Below are 27,269 nucleotides of genomic sequence, written 5' to 3'. Positions count from 1 at the left end.
GGGGGGGGGGGGGGGCGTTTGGCGGAACAAAATGATAACAGAAAAAGAGCGTTACGTCGATCATCAAGAACGCAGACACACAAAAACATGTATATTACAGTCTGATTGGAGATATAACTTCTATAATCTGATACACACCACTCTGCCAGCCTTATTTATTGATATACACATCTCTCCTAGACTTTCAATTTTTTTAAATACTTTCATGTATTGGGCTTTTAGGTTGGTGTAACGCCACACTTTAATTGCATGTAATTCTGTGCTTTCATTAGATTGTATCTTGTATTTAGACCGAATGCCTGAAGCAAACAATAGATGAATAGAATAGATACACAAAAAGCGCTTCACACTGTTGAGTTAGAACCATGTATTGAACCGGCATTGTAGAAAATAGGTGGATAAGAAAAACGTACAGCCCATGACCCTACTATTGTAAAAAAAATACCAGAAAATTGACTTTTTGTATCGTCCCGGTGCTATATAAAGTAGCTTCGGAATAGGGTAAACTAATGCTTCAATTTAACAAGACCTTACGCTAGACAGAGGCATGTAGTGCAGTTTTTAGGGCTTGGAAACCCGATTTTTCAGAGCCAATATTCTACTCATTTATCTACATAGTAGTACTAAGTTGAAACCACACAATCCCAATGTATATTGAGCCTTATGGAGCAAAAATTCCCAAAGTTCTGACGGAAAAGGGTTACTGGAAGGGCCCTTGGCTGATTTGAAAATAAAGGACTCATCTTGGGCGCCTGTTTCTGCAGTTTTAAACCTCAAAGTATGAAATTCTGATTCAAATGTGCTAATGTGAAGCAGTATGTGTCAATATCACAAAGATTACCTGATCCAGAATATTTCCAGTTTTGCTGCCCTGAAATCTCTTTGGGTGCCTTTAAGTACGTCGACAGCATTCAAGTCTGACACCATCAGGGCTATTGAGTTACGCTCCGCCTTATCCCAACAAACGAGTCGAGTCAGTCGCTGAAAGATGACAGGGCGATTATGTCAGATCATGAGATAGGTACAACACCGGTCGCACATGTTTGTGTCAGATCCTGAGATTACGGTAAGACCCCGGCCTTACGGTACTGTTGTCCCGCTAAACCTGCTAGCACGCACGGGTCACTGACTGTGGTGACGCGGAGATTAAACTGTCTGATACTGAAGGTGCAAAGTGAAAAGTCTGACATGTTTCTTTTCTGAAGCCTTTTCTGGCCTCCCGAACACTGCCCGGGAACTCCTCCCAACCATGGTTAGGAGTAGGTCGGGAGCAAGGTCGGCTGTGGTCGGCTGGTGTTTGGCGAGAGATCGGCTACTGTTCGGCTGAATACTAGTAGCCGAATGTTTCAAAACTTCAAACACTCGGATGTGGACGAGTGGATCGGTCAGGGTTGGCTGGTGGTTGGCTTTGGTTCGGGAGTAGGTCAGCAGTGATCGGGGCGTGTTCGGGGATAAAATTTGACTCAAATTCGATTGGTTAGTTGTCGGAGGAAGGCCTTAAATGTGTGTAAAGAAACATGGATGACTGTTACCAACCATACCATTTGCGCCCAACCCTGCAAAAAGCCGTTGGTCTAGGTTTGTTTTCTAATGCCGCAGAAGACGTGAAGACTCTTGCCAAGGACGTGCCGTACGTTCCTGACGAGACACCACCTTTCTGACCGACCAAGGTTTTTTTCCACACGGGTTTTTACTCATGGAAAAGCGATCAAAATGAGTGAACTCCCGGCGGAAGAGCTTGTCATAACAAACCCGGCACGTGCGCGCCCTGATCCGCTGAGCTGGCCGCCGCACTTACTGCAAGGTGCGTGGGCTACAACTAGTCTCCTCCAGACTTCTGAAGTTGCTTTAAAACATACGTACAATAGAATTCTGTTGACCTAGTGTGAATGTTTCGCCAGAGGAGTTAGCCGAGTATAGAAATATGAGGGCCTGTATGGGGGAGGGGGCGGTTAGTGATTACAACTTACGCAAAATTTTCGTCGCCGATTACGAATGACGTTAAAATCTCAGAGCTTTACGCTTTACGGCTAATGTACTATAACAAATTACGTTGATTTTTTGGGAGGCTGCCTACGGATTAAGAAGACTAAAAAAGGCCTGATTACGCCTTACGAAAAAGAGCATGCAGGCCCGGACCACTACCCGAACCCCCCTACTCCCAACCATGGTTTAGGGGTACGTACATGTAGGTCAGGAGCAAGGTCGGCCGGTGTTCGGCCAGATTGGCTAGTGTTCGGCTGCGCCAACCGAATGTTTTAAACATTTTGAAACACTCGGTATCCTAAGGAGCCTGGGGGAGACTATGTTGTGTCTGTCAGCAGTCCTGCTGTGCTGGCGGATATCGTGACAGAATCAGCGCTGTTTTTACCTATCCTAAGGAGCCTGGGGGGGACTATGTTGTGTCTGTCCTAAGGAGCCTGGAGGAGACTATGTTTGGTCTGTCCTAAGGAGCCTGGAGGAGACTATGTTGTCTCTGTCAGCAGCCCTGCTGTGCTGGCGGATATCGTGACAGAATCAGCGCTCTTTTTAACTATCCTAAGGAGCCTGGGGGGGGGACTATGTTGTGTCTATCCTAAGGAGCCTGGAGGAGACTATTTTGCTTTGTCCTAAGGAGCCTGGGGGAGACTATGTTGTGTATGTCAGCAGTCCTGCTGGGCTGGCGGATATCGTGACAGAATCAGCGCTGTTTTTACCTGTCCCGACATGCGGCTAATTGATCCTGCACCGCCAAATGGTTTCCAGACGCCTCGCCAAGATCTGATTCACGCCTCTTCGTTTGACTCTGACCCTGGCGGAGGATTTGGTAGTTGTCGGACGGGGGATACGTGACAGACACTGGCTAATTCAAAAGACGTTCAATGTCATTTATACCACGAGCCTTAAGACTCTAATACAGTACTGTAATTGAATTGAATTGAAAAATACCTTTATTGTACATTCATGCCACGACGGGCTAGGTACAGGTCAACATATAACAGACACATAACAAGGAAAATCGTAGATTTTGTACCTCCGGGTATTGTAATGTATGTTGCAGAATGTTGGGTGCATGTTGGGACTGTTCTTTGAATTAACTAGTGAATTCGCGCGAATACCATTTTTTTCGAAAAGTTTCGAAATGTTTGTAATTGGCTAAATGATGTGTGAAATCACTAATCCCCCCTAGCCGACTGGAGCCCAAAAATAGAAAGGACAGGAGGCATCCCGTGGCGAATCTGGCTGCCCGACCCTCAGCGACCAGCGATAATGTAAAACAAACACAGTAACGGGTGTCCGAGACACGAAAAGGAAATACAAATAATCTTACGCCCCAAAACACATATACAATAAAACAAAAAAACCTGCACCATCTACAGCCCATTAACAGAAGATACACCGAGTCCCGAGAACGTCTGAGACAGTATACCACGGTATTTGTAAGCCGAAAACATCCGAAATTGCGCAAGAGGGCGTTGACCCCTGACCCATTGACCCACCCGGAAGTTCGCTGGCTGCGACCCGCGCGATCCCACCAGGCACGAGACGTTGATTGACGGCACATGTGGTTCACATCTGAATAGTTTCAAAGAATGCTGACACCCCTCTGTGTGAAAGGTCAGATCAGTGGTCGCGACCTCAATGGTGATTATACATGCAAAGGTCAAAAGCTGAGGCCCACTTTCACACTGAAAGGGGTGTCCATCGGCGGTCTAAACGCATCATTTTCACGCACTAAAACACACATACTAAAAAACCAAAACAACGTGCACCATCTACAGCCCAACAGCAAAACGTATACCAAGTCCCAGACATATCCGTCCACCCAAACGCGAGAAACGGGTGCGAACGCAATTTTCGTCTTCCCTCACAAAACCTCCGCGCTCGGGATATACATCCCTACCCGGAGGTAACAAACGTATATAGGAAATTGGAGACAAAAGATGCACTACTTGACTTACATACATACATAAGGAACATACAAGGTACTATACTAAGCTAATACAAAGTGTTCTAGTCAGTGAGCTAATGTAGAGAGGTCAACTTCTCGCTTTTTTGTACAGTGGAAAATGTGGGAGCAGATCATGTTTGTGATACAGGGTTTGTCTAGACGCATCAAAAATATAAATTTATCATTTGCGCTTAGGTGTTCAAAGTATGGGAACTTCTCTTTGATATAATTCAAAAGGACAGATCTTTCATTAGAATATAAAGTACAGTCTAAAATAAAGTAATGACTCTTAGTAGTTACGACTCTACGCTTCGAATATCTAACACCTGATCTGTTTAGGCTATAGGTTAAGATAGAACTTTGTCACGATTTTATGGACTGCCTACCTAATGTACTGAGACTTCCCCAAGACAAATCATCTACAAGTTATTATTAGTTGACTAAGTTTTTACAACTACATGTTGTTGAAATACTACATTTAGTGTGATTTTAGATTTGTTGCAAACTGCTACAATTAGAGTGATTTTAGAATTGTACTTGTTTTGATAATTACAGTCAAAGTTTATTATTCCAATGACAGATTGTAACTGAGCGTGCAATTCAGTCGTCAGACTGCAATATGCTTTTGTGCAATAAACCAATCAAATTAAATTCTCTGACAAAATTCATCAGAGATCCTTCTACGCGACCAGACGTACATTTTGTCCTAATGATATTGAAGATGAACAAAATTTTATTATGTATTGTCCACGATATGTACATAAACGCACAAAGCTTTTCAACCTTCACTCTGCTTGCTCAACGGAATTTGTTACATTTCATGCTATAGATAAATTCAATATTTAATTCTAGAAGGTAATAACCCTTACCGTGTACAAATAGATAAATATATCAAAGAATGTTTAGACCTTAGAAGAAGTAATACAAGTTGATTCATCTATAGTCTTGTACGTAGATTAAATCTGTTGTACCCGGGTACCAACGTGTCTGTTTGCATGACTAGTTATAGACCTTACGAAAGTCGCTGTACTTTAAAAAAAAGTTCACGGCTCGGACTGTGATTAGACTATTCCTAACACAACGCACCGCAAAAAAAGACGTACAAAAAAGAAAACACAGAAAAGGAAAGCAATCCCTATTATCTGGACCCCAATAACTAATCATATATCAAAATCAATGAAATCCGGTAAAAGACCGTGAGTTACAACTGCGAACACAGAGACAACCGAAAACAAAACCGTTCCTTGGAAGGACGTCTCCTTTCGCGAAGGTAAAAAGTGTCCCAACTGTATGTACAATGCAGTTTTCATTGTGCGTATTTGCGGTATTTTTTGTGCGTTCATGGTCCAACTCCTCAATGACTATGGGCTGAACCCCTGACTGCTGTCTCCTTGGTACAGTGTTCTTTATCAAATGTAGTCCGGTAAATTTATGATGTATAAAACAAGAATTTTTGCGCCTACATAACTTATATTATTAGAATGTATACTTCTAGTTTTAATGTACCGATGTTTTGTAAATTGGTTTACAATTCAGTAGTTTTTAACTGCGAAAAAAACAATAAATCCATCTTGAATCTTGAATCTAGTCACATGTAGCTTACACTATTTTTATCAGCAATATTCGCGCCAAAGGTCTGATGTGTTTTTCTAATCTCCAGTGCCATTAATGTTTGTGGTAACATCTGGTTTCATTTCCACAAATGATTACATTGAACTTCCTGACCGCCTGACATTTGTCTCTAGCCGTGGTGAGTTTTACTGGGTGTGAAAAATAATCTCTCATTCAGTGATAACAGATGTATCAGCTGGCTTATTTCTCGACTTCTTTGTGTGCCATTTTTGTTCTTATTTCAATTGTTTAAGTCTTTATTACAGACGTTTTTCAACAAAAAAAAGATATTAAAGATAAATAGATGAAGATAGTAAAAGGTCACCTACGAGACTTAAAAATTTCAAAACTGAATCTACAAAAAGAAGAACAAGCCAAGGCATTTACATATGCACTCAGTTCTTCTTACACATTTCCGTGTTTACGAGCCAAAGAATTTTATGTGTTCTATAATTTATAATATCATTAATTCTTGGGTAGCATCTGGAATGGTTTTGATACCTGGGTTGAATGACCTAATGATGACATTGACAGTTGGTCTTGGTAACTTGCAGACGACCCAAAAGACCGTTTTGCCCTTCGCTACAGTTGAGGAGTGCACGGCGTCATAACACAGGGCTCGAAATACTACCAAATATACTGTGTTACCATATTTGGGCACGAGTCATCAGAATGGCATGCAGAGCAAGCGACCAATAGGCATGCACTTTTCCTCTATGCTTCTTGCTGATTGGCTGTTAGGATATCGATTGGGTTGACTCAATTAACACCTGTACAAAGCCATGCCATATTGACTGTATGAACTTTATTCAAGTGTTTTGGTAGGTATGTCAAGCTTTCCTGCTCCAGCATTGGAATGCGGGCATAAACGCTTCTTTTTTATCTTGAAAATCAACAGTTTGCATTATGCAATTAAAAATTCTAGCCAATAATGTAGGGGATGGCTACCCAACCGTTGTCACTTCACAGTATAGTTATATCATGGATATAGAAAAAAAGAGATTGGTTTTAGACATTGGAGATATCGATGAAAATAATTGTTTTCCCTCGTGTTACTTCTTCTTTCCCTGCCATGTCGTAAAATATGGTACATCCGCTACATTCTCTCCAAAGGAAATAGCCTTTCTAGTTTTCAATGTGTACTACATGTACTGCATGTGTGGTTGTTTCTCGATAATTCGAGGGCAAGAAGTCACCTCGGGTCACCAAACTGTGGCGACTTGAAGCGGAATGTTAGAAGTGTCAGGTCGCGTTTGTTATGGCTGACAAATTGCTGGGAAGACAATACCAGTGTGCGTACGGGGCGTCACTAGGGGTACTGAGGTATAATGGTCCTGTTTTTTCTGCCCCATAATTATCTAACCCTGTACCCACCTGCTGTATAATGAATGAATGAAAGACCTTTATTGTACATTCTTGCTCACTGCGAACTAAGTACAGGTCATGGAAAATAGCGATGGTAGACTTAAATATATATATAGTAAAACTACATATGTACAGGTTCTACTTCTCCTCGCTTCTTAAGACAGTTGAAAATGTAAGAACAGATGGAGTTTATAGTACGAGGATTATCGAGTTTCAAGAGGAATGAGATTTTTTCTTTTCTATCTAAAAATCTAAAACTGGGGAAATAATCTTGTATACAATCGAAGAGAATCTTTCTCTTCAATCTCATTTAGGTTACACTAACAGTAATTACAAATTCTTTGTTGCAGAGGAATGTGGTTGTGTCTACCCTTTTCAACTAGAAGTTTGTGTGAGCTAATCCGAAGTCTTGTAGTGGCTATTCTGTGTCGTATGTTTGTTATCTTTAAATAGTTTTCCTCGTTGTATGTAGCTTTAATTGTAACCCGGTATTGCTGGTTTTATTTTTAAGGCCGCGGGACTAACGTGCCATTTCTACCCCCTCTGATTGGAGAAAGAAGTCAAAAAGTTTGCTGTCAAAGTTTAAACCAGGATAATTCAACCAGGATACTAGGGGCAAGTCCTTTTTATTGGCTGGTGTTCGTCAGTGGGTCAAAAGTGTTTGAGACATGTTCAGGGTGGGGGGTTAATTTTGATTCAAACTTACTCAAATCCGGCTCCAGTCGTAGAGGAAAAAAATAGTCGCGGCCTACATTTAATCGGACTGGTACCGAACTTCAGCCGACCTTGGTCGGCTGGTGTTCGGGGGAAGGTTCTGAATGTGTGACAGGGGCTTCAGCCAACCTTGGTCGGCTGGTGTTCGGGGGAAGGTTCTGAATGTGTGACAGGGGCTTCAGCCAACCTTGGTCGGTTGGTGTTCGTGGGAAGGTTCTGAATGTGTGACCCGTTCGACTATTTTACTAAATACGTCACACATTTGTGGCCCACATTCCACTCTAAATTAAACCCAATACTGTAGACGACATCGCAGAATAAGAGTCTAGTCAAAGTCTCCCAGAGGCACACAGTTTTCTTTCACGGTTCCTAACCAGAAAGATCCGTGGGCTGAACTGTCATAGTCCATATTAGGAAACATAAACAATGACTCAAGGCTATACCGGGGATCGGGAGTTAGTCAGTCAGAATAGATACTATCCCTCATCACTTCCACTCAATTTGAAAGGTTAATTCACGAGCTGCACGGCACGAAAAACGGTATTTACGGATGCTTAAACTATGCTTAAAGTCAACGTATATTCCGTCTTTACGCATCTATACACGATTTATACGAGTACGTAAAGATCGACGTTACGTGGTCTTTCCGTAGGTGCGGATGGATCCTTATTTTCCGGTTTTCACGTAGCCTTTAAGCACTTAAAGATGTCTTAAATGATGATTAAAATATTTTTAAATTGTAAGTAAAGTTAACGTATTTTTATTGTTTAAGCATTTTTAAGGGTAATATACGTATGTGTAAAGATGACGGAAAGGTGCGGATGGATCCTTATTTTCCGGTTTTCACGTAGCCTTTACGCACTTAAAGGTGTCTTAAATAACAATGAAAATATTTTTAAATTGTAAGTAAAGTTAACGTATTTTTATCATTTAAGCATTTTTAAGGGTAATATACGTAAGTGTAAAGTTGACGGAAAGGTGCGGATGGATCCTTATTTTCCGGTTTTCACGTAGCCTTTAAGCACTTAAAGATGTCTTAAATAATAATGAAAATATTTCTAAATTGTAAGTAAAGTTGACGTATTTTCATTCTTTAAGCATTTATTACGGCTCATATAAGTGTGTGTAAAGATGACGGAAAGGTGCGGATGGATCCGTATTTTCCGGTTTTCACGTAGCCTTTCAGCTGCTTAAAGTTGTCATAAATACTTTTTAAAATGCTCTTATAACGTATTTAAAGTTCACGTTTATTTCTAATTGAAGCACTTTTACGGCCAATATACGTGTGTGTAAAGGTAATCATTTGTTGCGTATATGGTGCTTATTTTTCGTATTTTCAGTTGACTTTCAGCAGCTTAAACTGCGTCTTTATTACCCATAAAGTGTGCGTAATGTTGGCGTATTCTGTTGCATTTACTTGCCGTTTATTCTGCGTATGTCAGAGGTATTTGTGGCATTTTGGTGTCCAGTCCTGTCGTGGTTTGGGTGGGCTAACTTCGGGCCTGCCGTCCTGTTGAAGTTAGGCTCCCGATATCGATGCGAAACATACCGGGGAGCCTGGCTTACTCTGACGGCGAAGAGGCCCTAGATCCCCAAAGAAAGCCGCTCCATACCCGGTAGACTGGAAACCAGGCTAGTGACCAAGTCGTATAGTCTTTGTTCTCGCTGATGCAGCCGGCTGAGCTCGAGCGATAAGTCACTGTGTCCGTGCAAAGTTCCTTCAAGATTCTGCGCTGTATCCAAGTCTACAATTCCGAATCCAACGTCGTTAGGCAAAGGTAGAGTTTACTTTGAAAGAGCACTCTTGTCCATTTGGCCACCGCAGACTTGGAAAAGTAATCCGCTCAGTTTCGCGAATACAGATACCGATATGACTCCCGGTCTTGGTCGCCGACACAGATATACGGTCGTGATGTTCTCATTCCGTGCCGTGCCGTGTTCCATATCTCCACTCCAATCCGTTTTGTAGACTTGTACAGAACGAGGACCATGTGCCCTAGTTTTGTGTCCGTTCCGTCGGGGTTCAGGGTGATTAAAACCAACTGAATCTCGTCCATAACCTGCAGTGAGTCCTGATGGAATTGGTCCAATCTTCCATCCCGTACTTGTCTTCAAAAAGGCGCCCTGTAAAATGCTAGCCCTGGTGCTTGCGTCTTGCATATCCAGTAGATTTCAAAATCCCACCGTTGTCAGTCATTGGATAATACCCTGTCACATGACACACCATCTGGCAGATATCGGCTCCCCCATATGGCGATTATCTTGCATTTGAATCCCTGTGTTGGTTTTTCACAGCTTGGCACTGAATAAATCTACATTTTGAAAAACACCATGCCTTGTCAGCGCATCTTACCGAAACACACCGCAGATACTGTTTGTTCCATGTTTTTATAAACAACTTTTTACATTTACATTCATTTCTCATTACATTCGCCGCCGACAACTGATTTGTCCATCCTGAAACAACGGTCTCGTACTTTCACACCCGAATTGTCCACCTAAAAATTCCAGGATGGAGTACAACATCATAAACATGTTACGGACGGACAGTATTTTCCAGTTTGAATACATAGACGAAATAGAATAACGCCAAATTATACAACTTTTGGGGACATATGAGCTGAAGGGAAGAGATCACCTGCCGTTTACCTAAAATTCGCATGGGTTTAAGATTAAACAAAAAAAAAAGCAAAAAGATTAAACATGTCGTATGTTTGCTGAATAAACGCATCGTTTCATAGAGGTTTTGGGAACATATAAGCCAGTGTCATTTAAAATACGCGTAAGGTAAGATTAAACACGCCGTATGTTTGTTGAATAAACGTTACATTTCTTTTAGCTTTCGGGAACATATAAGCCAACGTCACTTAAAACACTCGTAAGGTAAGATTAAACACGTCGTATGTTTGTTGATTAACCACTACGTTTCATATAGCTTTGGGGAATACATAAGCCAACGTCACTCAAAATGCGCGTATGGAAAAACTAAACATGTTATATGTTTGTTGAATAAACGCTACCTTTCCTTTAGCTTTCGGGAACATATAAGCCAACGTCACTTACAAAACTCGTAAGGTAAGATTAAACACGTCGTATGTTTGTAGAATAAACGTTACATTTCCTTTAGCTTTCGGGAACATATAAGCTAACGTCACTTAAAAAACTCGTAAGGTAAGATTAAACACGTCGTATGTTTGTTGAATAAACGCAACGTTTCATGGAATTTTTAGGAATATATAAGCCAACGTCACTTAAAATGCAAGTAAGGAAAAAATAAACATGTCGTATGTTTGTTGACTAAACGCTATATTTCATATAGCTTTCGGGAACATATAAGCTAACTTCACTTAAAGTACGTATAAGGTAAGATTAAACACGTCGTATGTTTGTGGAATAAACGTTACATTTCATATAGCTTTCGGGAACATATAAGCTAACGTCACTTAAAAAGCTTGTAAGGTAAGATTAAACACGTCGTATGTTTGTTGAATAAACGCAACGTTTCATAGAGTTTTTGGAATATACAAGCCAACGTCACTTAAAATGCGCGTATGGAATGATTAAACATGTGATATGTTTGTGGAATAAACGTTACATTTCATATAGCTTTTGGGAGCATATAATCCAATGTCACTTAAAATACGCGTATGGAAAGATTAAACACGCCTTATTGTTGTTCAATAAACGCTATATTTCATATAGCTTTTGGGAATATATAAGCTAAAGGGGGGAGGTTCCCCCCCCCCCGTTCGCTTAAAGTGTGCGTAGAGAAAGATTAAACGCGTCGTATATTTGTTGAATAAACGCTACCTTTCATATAGTTTTTGTGAACATATAAGCTAAAGGGAAGAGATACCTCCCCGTTCACTTAAGATACCCGTAGGGAAAGATATAACACAGCGTATGTTTGCTGAAAAAAGACGCTACATATCATCCATAGCTTTTGGAAACATATCATTTAAAATATGCGCGTTGGGGAAGATTAAACAGGTCGTATTGTCACCGTATTGTTGTTGAATAAACGCTACCTTTTATATTGTTTTCCTGAAAATATAAGCTAAAGGGGGGTTGTTCTCCCTCCGTTCGCTTAAAGCGTGCGTAGAGAAAGATTAAACGCGCTCGTATTTGTTGAATAAACGCATCGTTTCATAGAGGTTTTGGAAACATATAAGCCACCGTCATTCAAAATACGCGTACAGAAAAATTAGACACGTCGTACGTTTGTTGAATAAACGTTACATTTCCTTTAGCTTTCGAGAACATATAAGCCAACGTCACTTAAAGTACGCGTAAGGTAAGATTAAACACGCCGTATGTTTGTTGATTAACCGCTATGTTTCATATAGCTTTGGGGAATATATAAGCCAACGTCACTCAAAATGCGCGTATGCAAAAACATGTTGTACGTTTGTTGAATAAACGTTACATTTCCTTTAGCTTTCGGAAACATATAAGCAAACGTCACTTACAAAACTCGTAAGGTAAGATTAAACACGTCGTATGTTTGTAGAATAAACGTTACATTTCCTTTAGCTTTCGGAAACATATAAGCAAACGTCACTTACAAAACTCGTAAGGTAAGATTAAACACGTCGTATGTTTGTTGAATAAACGCTACGTTTCATGGAGTTTTTAGGAATATATAAGCCAACGTCACTTAAAATGCACGTAAGGAAAAACTAAACATGTCGTATGTTTGTTGACCAAACGCTATATTTCATATAGCTTTCGGGAACATATAAGCTAACTTCACTTAAAGTACGTGTAAGGTAAGATTAAACACGTCGTATGTTTGTGGAATAAACGTTACATTTCATATTGCTTTCGGGAACGTATAAGCTAACGTCACTTAAAAAAACTTGTAAGGTAAGATTAAACACGTCGTATGCTTGTTGAATAAACGCAACGTTTCATAGAGTTTTTTGGAATATATAAGACAACGTCACTTAAAATACGCGTATGGAAAGATTAAACACGCCTTATTGTTGTTGAATAAACGCTATATTTCATATAGCTTTTGGGCATATATAAGCTAAAGGGAGAGGTTCTCCCTCCGTTCGCTTAAAGTGTGCGTAGAGAAAGATTAAACGCGTCGTATATTTGTTGAATAAACGCTACCTTTCATATAGTTTTTGTGAACATATAAGCTAAAGGGAGGAGGTACCTCCTCGTTCACTTAAAATACCCGTAGGAAAAGATATAACACAGCGTATGTTTGCTGAAAAAATAACGCTACATATCATCCATATAGCTTTTGGAAACATATCACTTAAAATGCACGTTGGGAAAGATTAAACACGTCGTATTGTCACCGTATTGTTGTTGAATAAACGGTACATTTCATATTGTTTTCGGGATTATATAAGCTAAAGGGGGGAGGTTCTCCCCCCGTTCGCTTAAAGTGTGCGTAGAGAAAGATTAAATGCATCGTATATTTGTTGAATAAACGCTACCTTTCATATTGTTTTCGTGAAGATATAAGCTAAAGGGGGGAGGTTCTCCTTCCGTTCGCTTAAAGCGTGCGTAGAGAAAGATTAAACGCGTCGTATATTAAAATTTTGTTGAATAAGCGTTACCTTTCATATAGTTTTTGTGAACATATAAGCTAAAGGGGGGAGGTACCTCCCCGTTCACTTAAAATACCCGTAGGGAAAGATTAAACACGTCGTATGTTTGTTGAAAAAAAACGCTACATATTATCTATAGCTTTTGGAAACATATCACTTAAAATGCACGTTGGGAAAGATTAAACACGTCGTATTGTCGCTGTATTGTTGTTGAATAAACGCTACCTTTCATATTGTTTTCGGGAGCATATAAGCTAAAGGGGGGAGGTTCTCCCTCCGTTCGCTTAAAGCGTGCGTAGAGAAAGATTAAACGTGTCGTATGTTTGTTGAATAAATGCTACCTTTCATATAACGTTTGGGAACATATAAGCTAAAGAGGGAAAGTCTGACCACCGGTCACTGAAAGTGTGCGGAGAGGAAGATTAAACACGTCATATGATTGTTGGTAAGCCATAAAAAACACAACGCGAAAATTTTTTTTGGATTTGCGTGCACCGAGGTCTGCTACAATTCACGTCAGGCGTTGAAAGGAAACAGAGTTCTAGGCACAGGCTCTCGATGATTTATGCGGCGTCTTTTTCGTCTTGCTTTAAATTGTGCGTAGAAAAAAATTAAAAATATACCTGATTGATTTACTCATGTTTCAAATTTGACTTAAGTTTTGAAATAGAAATACGAAACATTTCCTATACCTTTCTGGGACATATAAGTTTAACATGTTTGTCGGAATTGAATATTTCAGTATCTGTAAACCGTGCGTAAAGAAACATGCCGTAATACGTTACATTTACAACTGCGAAAATCCTTCGTAAAGATTGGATTTCTTTTTCAGTACACTTTAATCGATCTTAAAGTCTGCTTAATTATTTCCCTGTCTTTAAAGTCTCAATACGGATGTCGTAAATTTTGCTTAAATATCTGTTTTCGTGCTGTGCTGTTTTGTGTTGAGTTAAAAAGGTGGGGTTATACTACCAGCCTTGCGAGTTTCCCCAAAGAGTATAAATAGAATAGAAATGTTTCTCCACAGTACATATATCTATCCTTTCATGACATAAGCTCTGCTACATTCTCATAAAACGTCAGAGAATGATCAGATATCACAGCTGAACATGGAATCACGCAAGATTACGAAATAAAACGAAATGTTGCGTTTTCCCTTCATGTATGGCAAATCATATTAAAAACATAAAAAAAGTCTGTTCCTTTTATCTTTTTTTTCCGCAGGCTGAAACGTCACCACACCTTGTGTCCAGGTGCCTAGAGCATTAACCATAAATACCACTCGTGTTTTATCTTAACCTGTTCATTGTACCTAGCATGTGGCTAATTCTTCTCTGTCAACAAAAAGGGAACAGTTGCACAGGTCATGCGTACAACGTGTTATCACCGGGTGTATATTTCTTGTCGACAACCGTCGTATAAAGTCGTAATCTAGTAAAGTTTGCGTGCATAGCGTTAGCAAATGCATCTGAGACATATGTTGATATATTGCCACCTTTTCTAAAGGTCATATTCTATGAAGCTATGCCAGAACCGACGGTCGACAACAGTCAACGTTTGGCGTCGCGTCGGGGTCCCAAGAGAGCTGGGTTTTATACGACAAATCCACGACTGTATCAAGACTGTCAGCAGTTCGCAAACCTGTCGTATGACGAAGGTAATGTGTGAACCACACGCAACAGAAATCAGCGATATTCAATGAGACGTCATCAGAAGATAGAGAAAAAAAACAACATCGTGAACCGAGATCCGGCCGACGAAAAACCCACACAGACCACAACTTGTTTGTACTGCCTCACTTGGACATACTTGGAGCGTGGTTTCGCGAAGGCCGGGCAACTGTCAACAAGCAAAGACAGAAGAGAAAATAAAAACGCAGGGAAGGTTATTTGAACTGGTTTCTGGAAGCTTCCCCTGTGTTCTTGGCACTGATATTTAGCCAGAAGTCACATACGCCGTACGTGTACGATTGTTTTGTCCCTTAAGAAAAAGAATTTCAGCGGATCTATGGCAGAACCTATCGTCGATAGAGTCTAAACAGCCGTTTCTGCTACAAAAGAGCTGAAGTGAGCACAACACATTCAATTCAGTGTCCTAAATGTCCTCCGTCTATCATCGTAAACTTGTCGTACGGCGTATGCGACGGCTTTCTTCAACATCTTCGATTGTCAGACTGCTAGAAATGACGGAACACAAACCTACCGGTATTCTAGAGTACGCAGGAATCCACAGGTAGGATCCGGTAGTGTCCATGTCCATGCCCATTCCGTCTCTTCGCCGCCGCGTCCGTCTCCTGAGGTAAATGTCGTCTGTGTCGTCAGGGACTGCCCTGCGGTCCGAACGGAGGCTCGCTCCCCCCGGCGGCGGCTCGCGCACGCCTCCCGCCCCCGCCACGTCCCCGCACGCGCACGGCGTCTCCTCTAACCGCGTCCTCAGCTCCGCAATCTGCGCGAAACACAAGTAAAACCCGCACAGCGCCGCCAGGGCGAGCGACAACACCAGCACGAACAGAATCTTCACCGCCACCGCCAGCGACGATCCGCGGACGTAGTCCCTCTCGGCTCCCGCCATCTTGGCGCCCGGTCTACCTGCCGCAGGGAAGCCCTCTCTCCCAGGGACGGTCGGCAGGAACGTGTGACGACAACAACAAAACCTCAACCTCTCAATCAAACACTCGTTAGAACCTAACCACCCGATACAGATGACTTGATAGACTGCTAACACTCAGTGATAGACTCCGGGCCGCTCTCACAGACCTGGTTAAAGCGTGGTTACGGGAGTACTGACTCGGCTGGGCGCACGGGGGGGCAAAGGGTGCGTTACGTCAGAGAACGGCTCCCGTGTGGACCGGGGAGACCTTGGCTAACCACTTATAACGAGACTCTTACATGTCACCGCGCTCATTATACAGCATGTCACTTGCGCCAAAGGTTAAACTGTACTGCGGCATTTACCTTCGTATGTATTTGTATGAAATTGCAACAGTGCTAGCCCAGCACATCGTGGAGTAAAGAGTCAAAGCTTCGTACAGATTTTCAAAACTTTGCTGTATTTGACAACACTACATTTTACAAAAATAAAACATTTGTCGTTTTTGCAAATGAGAAAAAAGTCACTACAAATGTCGATAATCTGGCGACATACATGTAAGTCTTCAAAAAGCGTGTACTTAAAAATGACATGGTTAGGCACACACGGGACAAAATTGGTAAACTACGTAGAAAAAATACTTCCAGAAACGATATTAGGAAGTGGGAAGGTAAAAGTCATTGGCCATAGGGTATCGGAAGGCTGATAGACTTACTGTTTTCCCAGACTATCAATGCCCAGACTATCACGCAAGGGCGTGCGATGAAAGGATATCCGTAACTATTCCCAGAAGTTCGGAGAAGAACAGAGTGAATGTACGTGTGAATGGTGAACTGTGGACAAAAAGTTTGCGTACGCGTGTTGCATCATGAGAGTATAATTTAGAAAGGCCTAGTGTATGCGTTTATGTTTACTTTTGAAAATTGATGTGAAAGCAAAATGCAAGATGCACGATGTCAGAATGCACAACAGGCAGCATATCATATCACAAATCAAAAATCCATGCGTAGAATAATGCCCAACTTATATTCAAACTTACGTAAGTAGTAGTTAATTTAAAAAAAACGCATACCTCGACCTGAGAAAATCACAGTAACTTTTGGGATATTCTTTTCGGGCAACTTTTCTGTTATCAGTTTTGATTTGAAATAAAATGTGTGCATATATATTTCATCTGGGTAACACAGAGCGAATTCAGGAAACACGTGCACGTTCCACACATGGGGATGTAGCTCAGTGGTAGAGCGCGCGCTTTGCATGTGTGAGGCCCCGGGTTCGATCCCCGGCATCTCCAGTCATGTTTTAATTTTCTTTTCTCCCAAAAGATCACGCAAGAAAGGTATGGGGCGCCTCCTGCCTTAAAGCAAGATAGAACGTCATTGCTTAAAGTCACACATTATATTCGGAACCTTCTCTTGACATTCCATTTTTTACCAATTTTTACCGAAAAATCGAATTTCAAAAGCTCAGAACTTCTCTTAGAAATGACATATCGGAACAAAATTGACATTTTTGTAATTCTTGGTTCCTGTTTTATCTGGCCACTAAGTAACGTTGGAAAATATCCATATTTGATTATTTGACACTCCCCTTTGTATTATAAGTAGGAAAGGAAATGGTCCCCATGGGGTCAAAGTTCAAGGTCAGATAACAAGGTCAAAGCTGGGCACACAACATGGTTATCATACATTTTCAAAAAGCTTGTGGGGAGGACTATCACATGAAGGCATTCGCGTTTTGTCCCTTGATTTGGTAACAAAATCTGGTCCGGCCCATGGACTACCAGCCGATCAAGGTTCGGAAGTAGTTTCGCCAGGCCAGGCCAGGCCTACCTTTATTTTTCTATACGAATCGAAACAAATTTGAGTCATGTTTGACCCAAACACGCACGTCCCGAATAATATAGTGACATACTGGCGAATAGTTGGCTGGTGTTCTCCCGACGTACAGCCGAGCACCAGACAACTATGATCGGGCCTCCAGACCAACCCTCGCATGTCTTAAATATTTTGAAAGATTATATTAATTTGGCTGGTTTTCGGTGAGCACCAGTCGACCTTATTCCCGACCGACTTACTCCTAATAACAATGGGTTAGGGGGGAGTTCGACCTGTGTTCGGGAGGCCATATTAGTGAATATGAATGTGTGACGGGCTTTGAAGAAATAGGCTGTATTCCTGTGGTTAAAACTTGATCATCTGCCAGCTGATTTTCTGCTGTCTAGACATGATTTCACGTTTCCGCCCTGCCTTGATGTGACACGCAGGTATCATTACTACACAGCATAGTACGTGCACGTGCACAAGGGACCTCTACCAGGCTTGAGGAGGCGGCTGGAAAGAGTAGAAATCGGTCAAATAGAGAGATAACATGCCAGGGGAGTTGGTCCGCTAGAGAATACATTTGCCGCACCCGAATGTACTCTCTAGTGGACCTCGGCATGTTATCTCTCTATTTGACCGATTTCTACTCTTTCCAGCCGTCGTCCGAAGCCTGGTAGAGGCTAAAAAGGGACGGCTAATACAAAACGTTGAAATTTGAAGTAATTTAGTAGAATAGGTAACATGCAATGCTTAATAGGTACACACCCGTGTCGTCTGCAGACCCTGAAGCAGAGTTCAGTTGAACTTGAACTATAAGGACACCTTGTGTGTTATCTGCGTGACGTCACGGAAGCGGTGGATTGCTCATTCCTTGACAAAGACTGGAGTTGTACAGTCGAAAATTTGGGCGAGTCCAGTTACAGTTAAATCTGGCTCATAATGACTTCAAGAAATATTATAAGGAAGCCTGTGTGGAGCCTGTTTCCTCTTAAGCCAGGTTTAGTCTCAGAAATGTCGGCAAACTGGCTTATGCCTCCACAGCCAACATAATCAACTTTGCTACACTATCTTTTTTAAATGTACGATCATTACGAATCTGAATATTGAAGTAAAGGAAAATGTTTTGCTATGATGTATGATAAAAGCTGATGAAGTGGCAAAGATATTGTCATTAAAATATCCAATATTTCTGGCGAGCGTATATATATATATATATTCTTGTTTTTATGAAAGTTTGTGCCAAAGTGTATCTGGTCAAATCCAATGTTTAACTTTTTTTTGTCATTTGTTAGGAATGTCAAAGGACTCGTCTCCCCCCAGCCTACCACACCTCCCACGCACTACGTCATGTCTGACGTAACGCCAAGATAGACCCCCTGCAGTGTCGAGAGGAAACACCCTGACTCTGACTGTCAATCTATCTGTAGTCTCCACCAGGCTCCTTTGCAGGCTGAATAAGTACATGTGTAGTAGAAATCGGCCTAGAAAAAAGGACTGCAACTGGCCAAGGGAGTTAGTCGGCCATAGAGGGCCAAGTTTGAGGTTACAATTTCTACAATTTATGGTTACCCTTACTGAACAAAAATGAGATATTTAGTTTCCTAAATCATCTGATTTGACATTAATTTTGTCAATTTTTGGGTGACATTGGAATCCAAATTGTTTCGGGCAAGAAACCTAAAAATTACCAAATTACCAAAAATCCACATCCCAAGCTGCTCCCAATCACGTCAACAAATTCCCTGTGCGGCGTGTCATATTGTGTCATTATATTTTACCAAGGAGCTTTTATATGATGAAATCTCTTTGATTTCGGGCAAAGAGATTTGAGATGTTTTTTTAACCTATTGTCCCGATGATTCTTCAAAAACGTTGGCAGCATGGCGTTCAGACCTTGGCAGATATGAACAATAGGTCCTTTAACACGTACACATGTTACATTAAACAAAGGCACCGCGCCTGCGGCCAATAAGAACCCTGCAGTGAAATACAAAGAGGTGCAACAAAAGTGCAAGAATGCGGTTTTGTAACTCTGTCACCTGACCGACAATAATGAAGACATAATTTACCCTAACGACGTGGCCGAACATCAAAAGTCGGTGACCTTAAGGTCGAGAAAATGCATCATTGCCAAATGGCCTGTCTGGTCCCTTTGTGTCCGGGTTTGGCAGGTCGGTATCTTTCTGTACAATCTCAGAGTCAGCACGTGTGGGGGGAATGAGTAGACACTATACTCAACAACGAAATACGCTTTTGGCAACTTGAAAACACTGATTGGCTTTAAATTTATTACTGACTTGGATGATCTTTTAGATGATATTCTGGTACATATTCAGGGCACGCATGTAAAGCAGTATATTGTACTGAGTGCGCCTACCCTGTATAAAGAAAACAGAAATAAATAGATAAAAATAAATAAATAAATACATTTACTTTTAAGATGTTCTTCTTTTCTGTCAACAATATACAATACTCAAATACTGCTGCATGTGCAGACTTTTTTGTTGGAATCAAATCAATTCTGTCGGTGTTTATGTAGTTGTTTCACTTGTTCATTGATTAATTATTATATTCAACTTCTTTATGAAAACTCGTGCTTTGTTTGTATTGCGTATTGTCTGGTGGCGACATGAATATAAGTGTAGCTTGAGTGTGTCGCCACCACACGTCTTGTCACTATGTGTTTAAATTTAAAAAAAAAAAAAAGAGTAGACAATATGCCGTCGCACAGTCGCTCGTCGTAGCACTAGGTACAACAGGTACAGCATAATATACATCCCTGTACATTAACAGGGATTCAGACTGAAGTTCAAGTTTTTGGAGCACTGTGCTCCCAACCCTTTGAAATTGGGCAAACTATAAAAAAATCGAGAATGTGTCAAGCGGCTCAAGCCCCTATATATCGGCGAGTGTTGCCTCACTGAACACTCACGCCACCCCACCGTACCTAGCCTCCTTCGTAGACTTGTAAGGTAAACCTTCTCTCCTCGACTAAACTCCCACGGCGGCAGAATCGTCCATTTGCGGAATAACTCGCGTCGCTCACCGAAAAATAACGCCGCCACCCCACAAGCCTGCAAAGGAGGCTAACCACCCCCAACCCCCGAAACCATGCGAGCAACTTCAGCCAACCTTGGTTGGTTGGAGGTCGGGGGAAGGTTCTGAATGTGTGACAGGGGCTTCACGTGCAAAATCAAGCAGTTTTATGACGGTGAAGGTTGGTGTAGATCGGTTATAAGTACGTCGTATACGTAGCCTGAAATTTCTACGACAAGACGAGAATCGTACAGTAAATGTAACTGAACCTTAAGATGTCACCTTTTCATTTATATTAAAGGAACCAGCACTGGTTCATAAATTTCAAAACGTCGATCAAGTAGCCACTTCGATAGTCGTTGCTTGATCGACTACGTGAGTAGGCATATATAATGGCGTTCAGGTTACTGTAATGGTTCATGGAATCGATGTTCTAAATACGCAGTGTAAAAAAAAGGTAAGACCCCTAAAGAGAAGAGTGATTTTAGCCCCGCATGGTGGCCCTATGTGGGGACAATAGGTATACAGAGTCGCACAATGGGAGAGGCACGGGAGCGTGAACGGAAACTAACCGGGCCACTTCACGGCGTGTAACGTGGTTAATCGTTTCACCATGGGTGGTGATTTGATAATCTACAAGCAGATCCTAGAGTGGCAAAAACTTCGGACAGTATCAGGCAGTATCCATTAGCCAGAGAGGTCCAATTCACCACCCAAGGTGGTGGGGGTAGCGAAAAAAAACCCGGGCCATATATAATAAAGTGGCGTTTAAAACACGCCTCGGCGACGTGATTCACTTTTGATGTGAGTGATGATCATGGTTATTGTTAATGGAGATGCTTGTTTTAGTACGTGAGCCAGTCATAAGTTTCTCACGAGGATTTACTAACAAATATACTCTTAACTTGAGAGATATTTTTCCATTTCCTCATGAATTATGCAAATTAGGACCAGGTTTGAATAAATTGTGTTTAGTGATCTTCACCTTTACTGAACTATGGCAACGAAGTATGATAAATACTAAATTCCCGGCAATTACCACTATCACATTGTATAGTTATGAGAGCTAGCGGACGAGCTTTCACGTATCCTGGATGAAGATTTTTCACGGACTTGATAATATGTGTTTGTGCAGCCACGTCATCTTGGCAAATCAGAGCGCGTTACGCCGTGTAAAATGGTAAACATTACCTTGATTTCATTTTATTGACGACACGTTCACAACACCCATTTTTGAACCACTCAATGGTCTGGAGGTCGTGCAAGGCACGGCCCCATTACTGGAAAGTTCGGTGTTTCTCGGTGAGAGTAACTCACGGAATTTCTGTGGGTGAATATTCACCAAAAAGTTTCCTCAAGTCGGTAGTGCGTAGAAACGTTCCGCCAATAAAGAATTGCTCTGTAAAAAGGCAGTGTTTTGAACTTGATATGTCTACGTTAAATTGCCAAAGAAGAGTTTGTAACTACATGTAAAACCGGTATCTCAGGCTAACTAATGCATGTATCATAAACCACCCATTGTACGTGTATATATATATACGAAGTGTTACGGGCCCTGTCACAGTTCTTCATGACCCCTTTGACGTATGGCCTGTGTATAGTTGTGCATATCACCCGAGGGAATTAAAATAGTGTAATATTCGACCATCTGATTGAAGTGGACATAAAAGAGCATCTGCTGAAAGGCTATCACATGGCTCATTCTGGCGCATTCTAAGCCTCTACCAGGCTTCGGGAAGCGGCTGTAAAGAGTAGAATTTGGCTAAATAAAAAGATTACATGCCAGTTGAGTTGTTTCGCTAGAGGGGATTGCTGCTGCAAGAACTTTAATCTTGGTATAAGAATTATTTTCTTGAGGAAAGAAAGGGTTTTCCTGCCATGCAACATGCATTGGAAAACCCATTAAAACTTATCCTGCTGCAAGAAACTTAATCGTATTGCGAGAATATTATTCTAGCTTCAAGAAGCCTTTTTAATGTTCTGCTTCAATCTTGGTATGAGAACCGTAGTCTAGGTACAAGAAATGCTATTAAGGAAAGAGTTTCAAGAAACTGATACTACAAAAGCTAAAAGATTCTTCGTGTAAGAACCCGAAATGCTTGCCACAAGAATGATACTCCTAAAATATTGGTTAATTAGCTGTAGGAAAAAATTCTTAGAATAAGAACAACGTGGGTTTCTTGAATTTTCTTGAAACGGAGATTCTTGTTGAAAGAATAACATTCTTGCTGACAGAAAAATTTCCTTTGCACAAGGAAAAACAAGAACATTTTGGTAGTGTCTAGTTTGCCACACATATATCTCTATTTGGCCCAACTCGCTCTATTTGGCGCTATAAGTTTTTCCAGCCTGGTAAAGACTAATGCAGGTGTGTCGTGGCCTTTCGAGTGGTAAATATGTGCGTCGTGGCCGCCGTGTAAACTGGTAGACTACTCTAGAATTCCTTCCAACATTTTAGGTTCTTATTCTTTTGGAGTGGTTGCAAAAGTGATTAAAGTGAAGATCCTAGAGACCAAACAAATTATAAGAGCGTCAAGGTGTTGAAACAGCAACTCACCAGCTGAGAATTTCAAGGATTCAACGTCTCCATCAGAACATGCAGCATCAACAGACTGAAGTAGCCATTTTCTTCCCTTATTTTGACAGGGCCATTATGTACCATTTTTGCACCAAAAATTGAAATATTTCAAATGAAAGAAATCACTTTTTGACGTACGTGTGTATTTGTACAGTTTCTGCTCTGGAATTCGGACACCAAAGGAAAAAGGCAAGGAATTTGAATGACGGACACTTTGAAAAAACTGATCAACTACGGAAGAGGGGATTCAGTGAGTGGTACTCAAAGCCCTTACCGTTCCTTTGTTTAAAAACGGCGGAAGAAAATATTGGCAACATCAGTCTGTTGATGTTGTTGTCGTGGTGACGTTCGGTTCTTAAATTCTCAGGTGGAACAAGTTGTTTTCAACAACTTGACTTTACTCCGTGTGTTTATACCAGCTGGCAAACACGGTAATCATTGTTATTGATTGTACACACGGTTGTCACGGCCCCAACATTTTTACTCCTCAAAGGGCCACGACACATGAGCCGATCAAAGACAATACACATATAGTTTAGAACGTGCCTCACTTTATAGTAGAGTGGATATATTTACCTATTTGTACACAATAAGGGTTATTACCTTCTAGAATGAAATTAAATTTATCTATAGCATGAAATGTCACGAATTCTGTTGAGCAAGCGGAGAGAAGGTTGAACAGCTTTGCGCGTTTATCGTTATATAGTGTACAATTCAAAATAAAATGTTGTTCGTCTTCAATATCATTGGGACAGAATGGACAAAACCTCTGGTCGCGAGGGATTTTTTCGTATCTTCCTAATTCTTTATTCAATTTATGGCTAGAAATTCTCATCTTTGTAATCGATCTACGAACTTCAAAATTATGTATTTCAGAAAGGTAATTTTCTTATATATGACAGGGCATTGTCGCAAAAGGGACATACCCACAAGCGGATTGCTGATAAGTAGGTCAGGGCTTGACCGCAGCTGACCGTTCTATATATGGCAGCATGATGCAATCTCCTGGACTTCCCTCACTGTCGACTCAGCAATTGTCATTTGAATATTTTATTATATTAACGTGGTATGTGAAGTTTTAACCAATCAGGGGTGTTACACATTATGTCACCCTTGATGACGTATACTCGAGTATAAAACTCGAAACGTAGCCCGTAGAAGATAGTACAGGCGACCACCAGCAAGATAATGCTTCACTTTCCGTACGCGTGAGCCGCTCCCGGGGAGCGGACAGTATGCCGGGCGAGGGACCGGGCCAGATGGGGACCGGGTCAGATGGGGGCCGGGCGCGGCCAGGCCTGTGGGCGGGCGCCGGGACGAGCCGACTCCGAAGGTGAGTTGAAGCCAGTACTGGTAAGTTGTCCTTCTCCGTGGCCAATATGTACCCCGATATAAGAGTACAAGTAAACAATATTTCCACGTGCACCGTTCCTTGTGAGCACACCCGTTAGCCTCCCTGTGCTTGTAGTTTCTTCGGATAAAAATTTCATCTCAATCAGGAAAGAGTTCCATACAAGTTACGTACAAATATCAGACTGGGGGACTTGTACTAAATCGTAGGTCGACAATTACAAAAATTTGAGCGCTTTGACCGACATTTTCTTTTCATAATGTGAGGAGGATATGGTCAACTTATTTACACATTTCGCCCGGCAATTTTTAACATGAAACCGCACTAAATAATTTTGTAAGAATATGTACAATCCGACTGGTTAGAAATCTAGCAGAAACTGCCTTCGTCTTTGTTTTGGATGTGGATTGGGTTGTTTAGCACCGCCGCTTGGTCTCTATACATGTAGATTTCTAAAATCTCGGTTGGTCATGGCTTACGCTGAAGTTAAATGAACCTTTTATTTATCACTATTATTATATTATTCATATTATTCAGCCATTTTTTTTATTTCTTTATATACTCCCATTACAAAAGCATGGTGTTCACGAATTCGATGGCCGCGGCACAGTACAGAAAGTTGAGGGGACCATGGGAAGTGAAGGGGATATGAAGATGCATTGTGTCGCAAGGCATTTAATGTTTTTAGGTCATTGATTTCCGTCGAACGGTCTTTTTTGTTGTATTGACGTTCTGGATTGTCACATGCTACTAATGCCGTAGTCGCTTGTTTTTATTTTGTTTTACGGGGGCTCAGTAGGCTAGTTGTTTGGCCAGGATACGGGGAGGCCAGGAGAACTCGGTAACTCGGAAAACGGGAGAAAGAAAGGTGCTTGCATTGGTACATCGGCACCGGTCTTATGCACTATACTTCATATGTAAATCGTCTTGAGGCGATTTTTATCGGCATGGCTTGTACAGTAGGATATAGACACTCGACTGCAGGCTGAGTCTCGCCACGATTTCTTCCTTGAAAATTAGACTGACTTTGGTTGATCATATCTCCCGTTCATTTTATCGATTCCACTTGTTATAACATTGTTGGAACAAGGTCTTAGCTTACTTCCTGTAGTTGGTCAGTCTGGTTAGTTACCATTTCCTGCACCGGGCCCCATGGCCAGTAGGGCAGTGTAGATCGACTTGCACGTGTGTAATATTTATTTTTATCATAATATCCTTTTAACGACGTCTGTCAGAGAGGCCACCTGTCAGGTGAGGAAGTACAGTAGGCTCACCCAGGAAGTATAGCAGGCGTTTCGTCATCGTGGCATATCTTCACATTATGTCGATATAAACATGTATGTGGTACACACAAGGTTGGACTCCATTCTTGCTCGCTTTATACACACAATTCAATCCAATCCAATTCAATTCCTTACCAACAGACATACAATATAGAATTAGGACTCCATTCTTGTTCGCTTTAGTTATTTCATATTGTGAGTTTGAGACGGTATTTTGTTGTTCGACTATACATGGTGCATGAGATGTAATAATCACGATCCTTGCTGTTTTGATTAAATCAACAACATTTTGTTGTACTTGTACTTCCCCTCTTACACCGGTCACCACATAGCAGTTGTTTTCTATTTCAGTTAGCGCTGTGTTCGGTCAGTAAGTGTTTCGTTAAAATAAAGCGTTTCGTCAACCGCGTCTCATTGTGTCAACTAGTTTTGAAATTGTAACGTTATCCGTGGCAGTGCGCGGTAAAAAAGTGACTTAGGGGTTTCGATGGTCACATTTCTAGTAATCTGCTGCAAAATGTTATTTAGTAGTTAAAATGTTAGTAGTTTAAACTACTAACATTGCTAGAAAGTGTAAAAAGTGGCGTCTTTGGGTTGAAAATTGATTTTGGGCTCGAGGCTTACTTCCCGCCCGTCCTTCCGCCTTGAGTGCGGTGCTTCGGTTTGACCCAGATATGCCTTTTATGTGTTCTGGGGGTTCTGTCGCTATGTGTCGCGCGACGGGCTATTGTGATAATCTCAGTGTTAGGATTTTCTGTATATTTTTCTTGATCATACATTCTCTTTCGACAGTATAAGTCATTTTGGTGGCTAAATTATTGGTGATGGGTTTAATTGCACGTAAAAATGCCCAATTTTTGGCATCATTTTTTTTCATCGAAAATTCTTTTTTGCCCTAAAATTTGCTACAATTTGAGAGGTTATGGAAACTGAAATTCGATTGTTCTCGTAGCTAGAGGGATATCCTTCATTTGCAAACAGTGTTTCGGCTTAAGAATTATTTCCTGAAATAGAGTTGAGGGTGTGCAGAATCGAATTGTGACCCAACATAAACTGGGGTGTGCCCCCTTATATGCGTTTGTGTCGGCATACGCCGTCGCCCACGCGGCCTACTTTCAATGTTATTACTGATCCAATTGATCATTATGACATATTGATGGGCACTAAGCAAGTACGTATTCTTAAGTTGCTTTACCACACCTGTTATCTTTCATCATTTTAGTGTAGGTCATAATTTTGTTTACGTAAAGTTTCAGCAACTTGACATGTTCCACCGTAAGTTTCCGGGGTGTCTATCCTGACACATATTTACAAATGGAAGCCAATGCCATTTGTTTCTCTGGGAACGGCTTCAATTTATTCATTCTTTTTCTCTCTTTGTCCCCGCAGGTGAGCTACGCCATACCCATGCCCACTCCCGG

At 41.3% G+C, this 27,269-nt stretch overlaps 1 protein-coding gene and 1 non-coding gene across 2 annotated transcripts in view; one reads left to right on the top strand and one right to left on the bottom strand.

Moving 5' to 3' along the window:
- The window catches only part of LOC109472859 (gliomedin-like), a 38,366-nt gene extending 22,388 nt beyond the window's left edge, over positions 1 to 15,978 (bottom strand). Inside the window, exon 1 of the mRNA XM_019772724.1 lies at positions 15,391 to 15,978. Coding sequence (XP_019628283.1) covers positions 15,391 to 15,759 — 369 coding nt within the window. The 5' untranslated portion in view covers positions 15,760 to 15,978. The remainder of the gene's footprint in view (positions 1 to 15,390) is intronic.
- A 1,021-nt stretch (positions 15,979 to 16,999) lies between these two features.
- Positions 17,000 to 17,071, top strand: Trnaa-ugc. The gene has a single exon. It is a non-coding gene; the product is annotated as a tRNA-Ala (tRNA).
- The last annotated feature ends 10,198 nt before the right edge of the window (positions 17,072 to 27,269 follow it).

Source organism: Branchiostoma belcheri, unplaced genomic scaffold, assembly GCF_001625305.1.
Source record: "Branchiostoma belcheri isolate BF01 breed outbred unplaced genomic scaffold, Haploidv18h27 scaffold287, whole genome shotgun sequence".
Classification (NCBI taxonomy): domain Eukaryota; kingdom Metazoa; phylum Chordata; class Leptocardii; order Amphioxiformes; family Branchiostomatidae; genus Branchiostoma; species Branchiostoma belcheri.
This window is presented reverse-complemented; position numbering and strand designations above follow the sequence as displayed.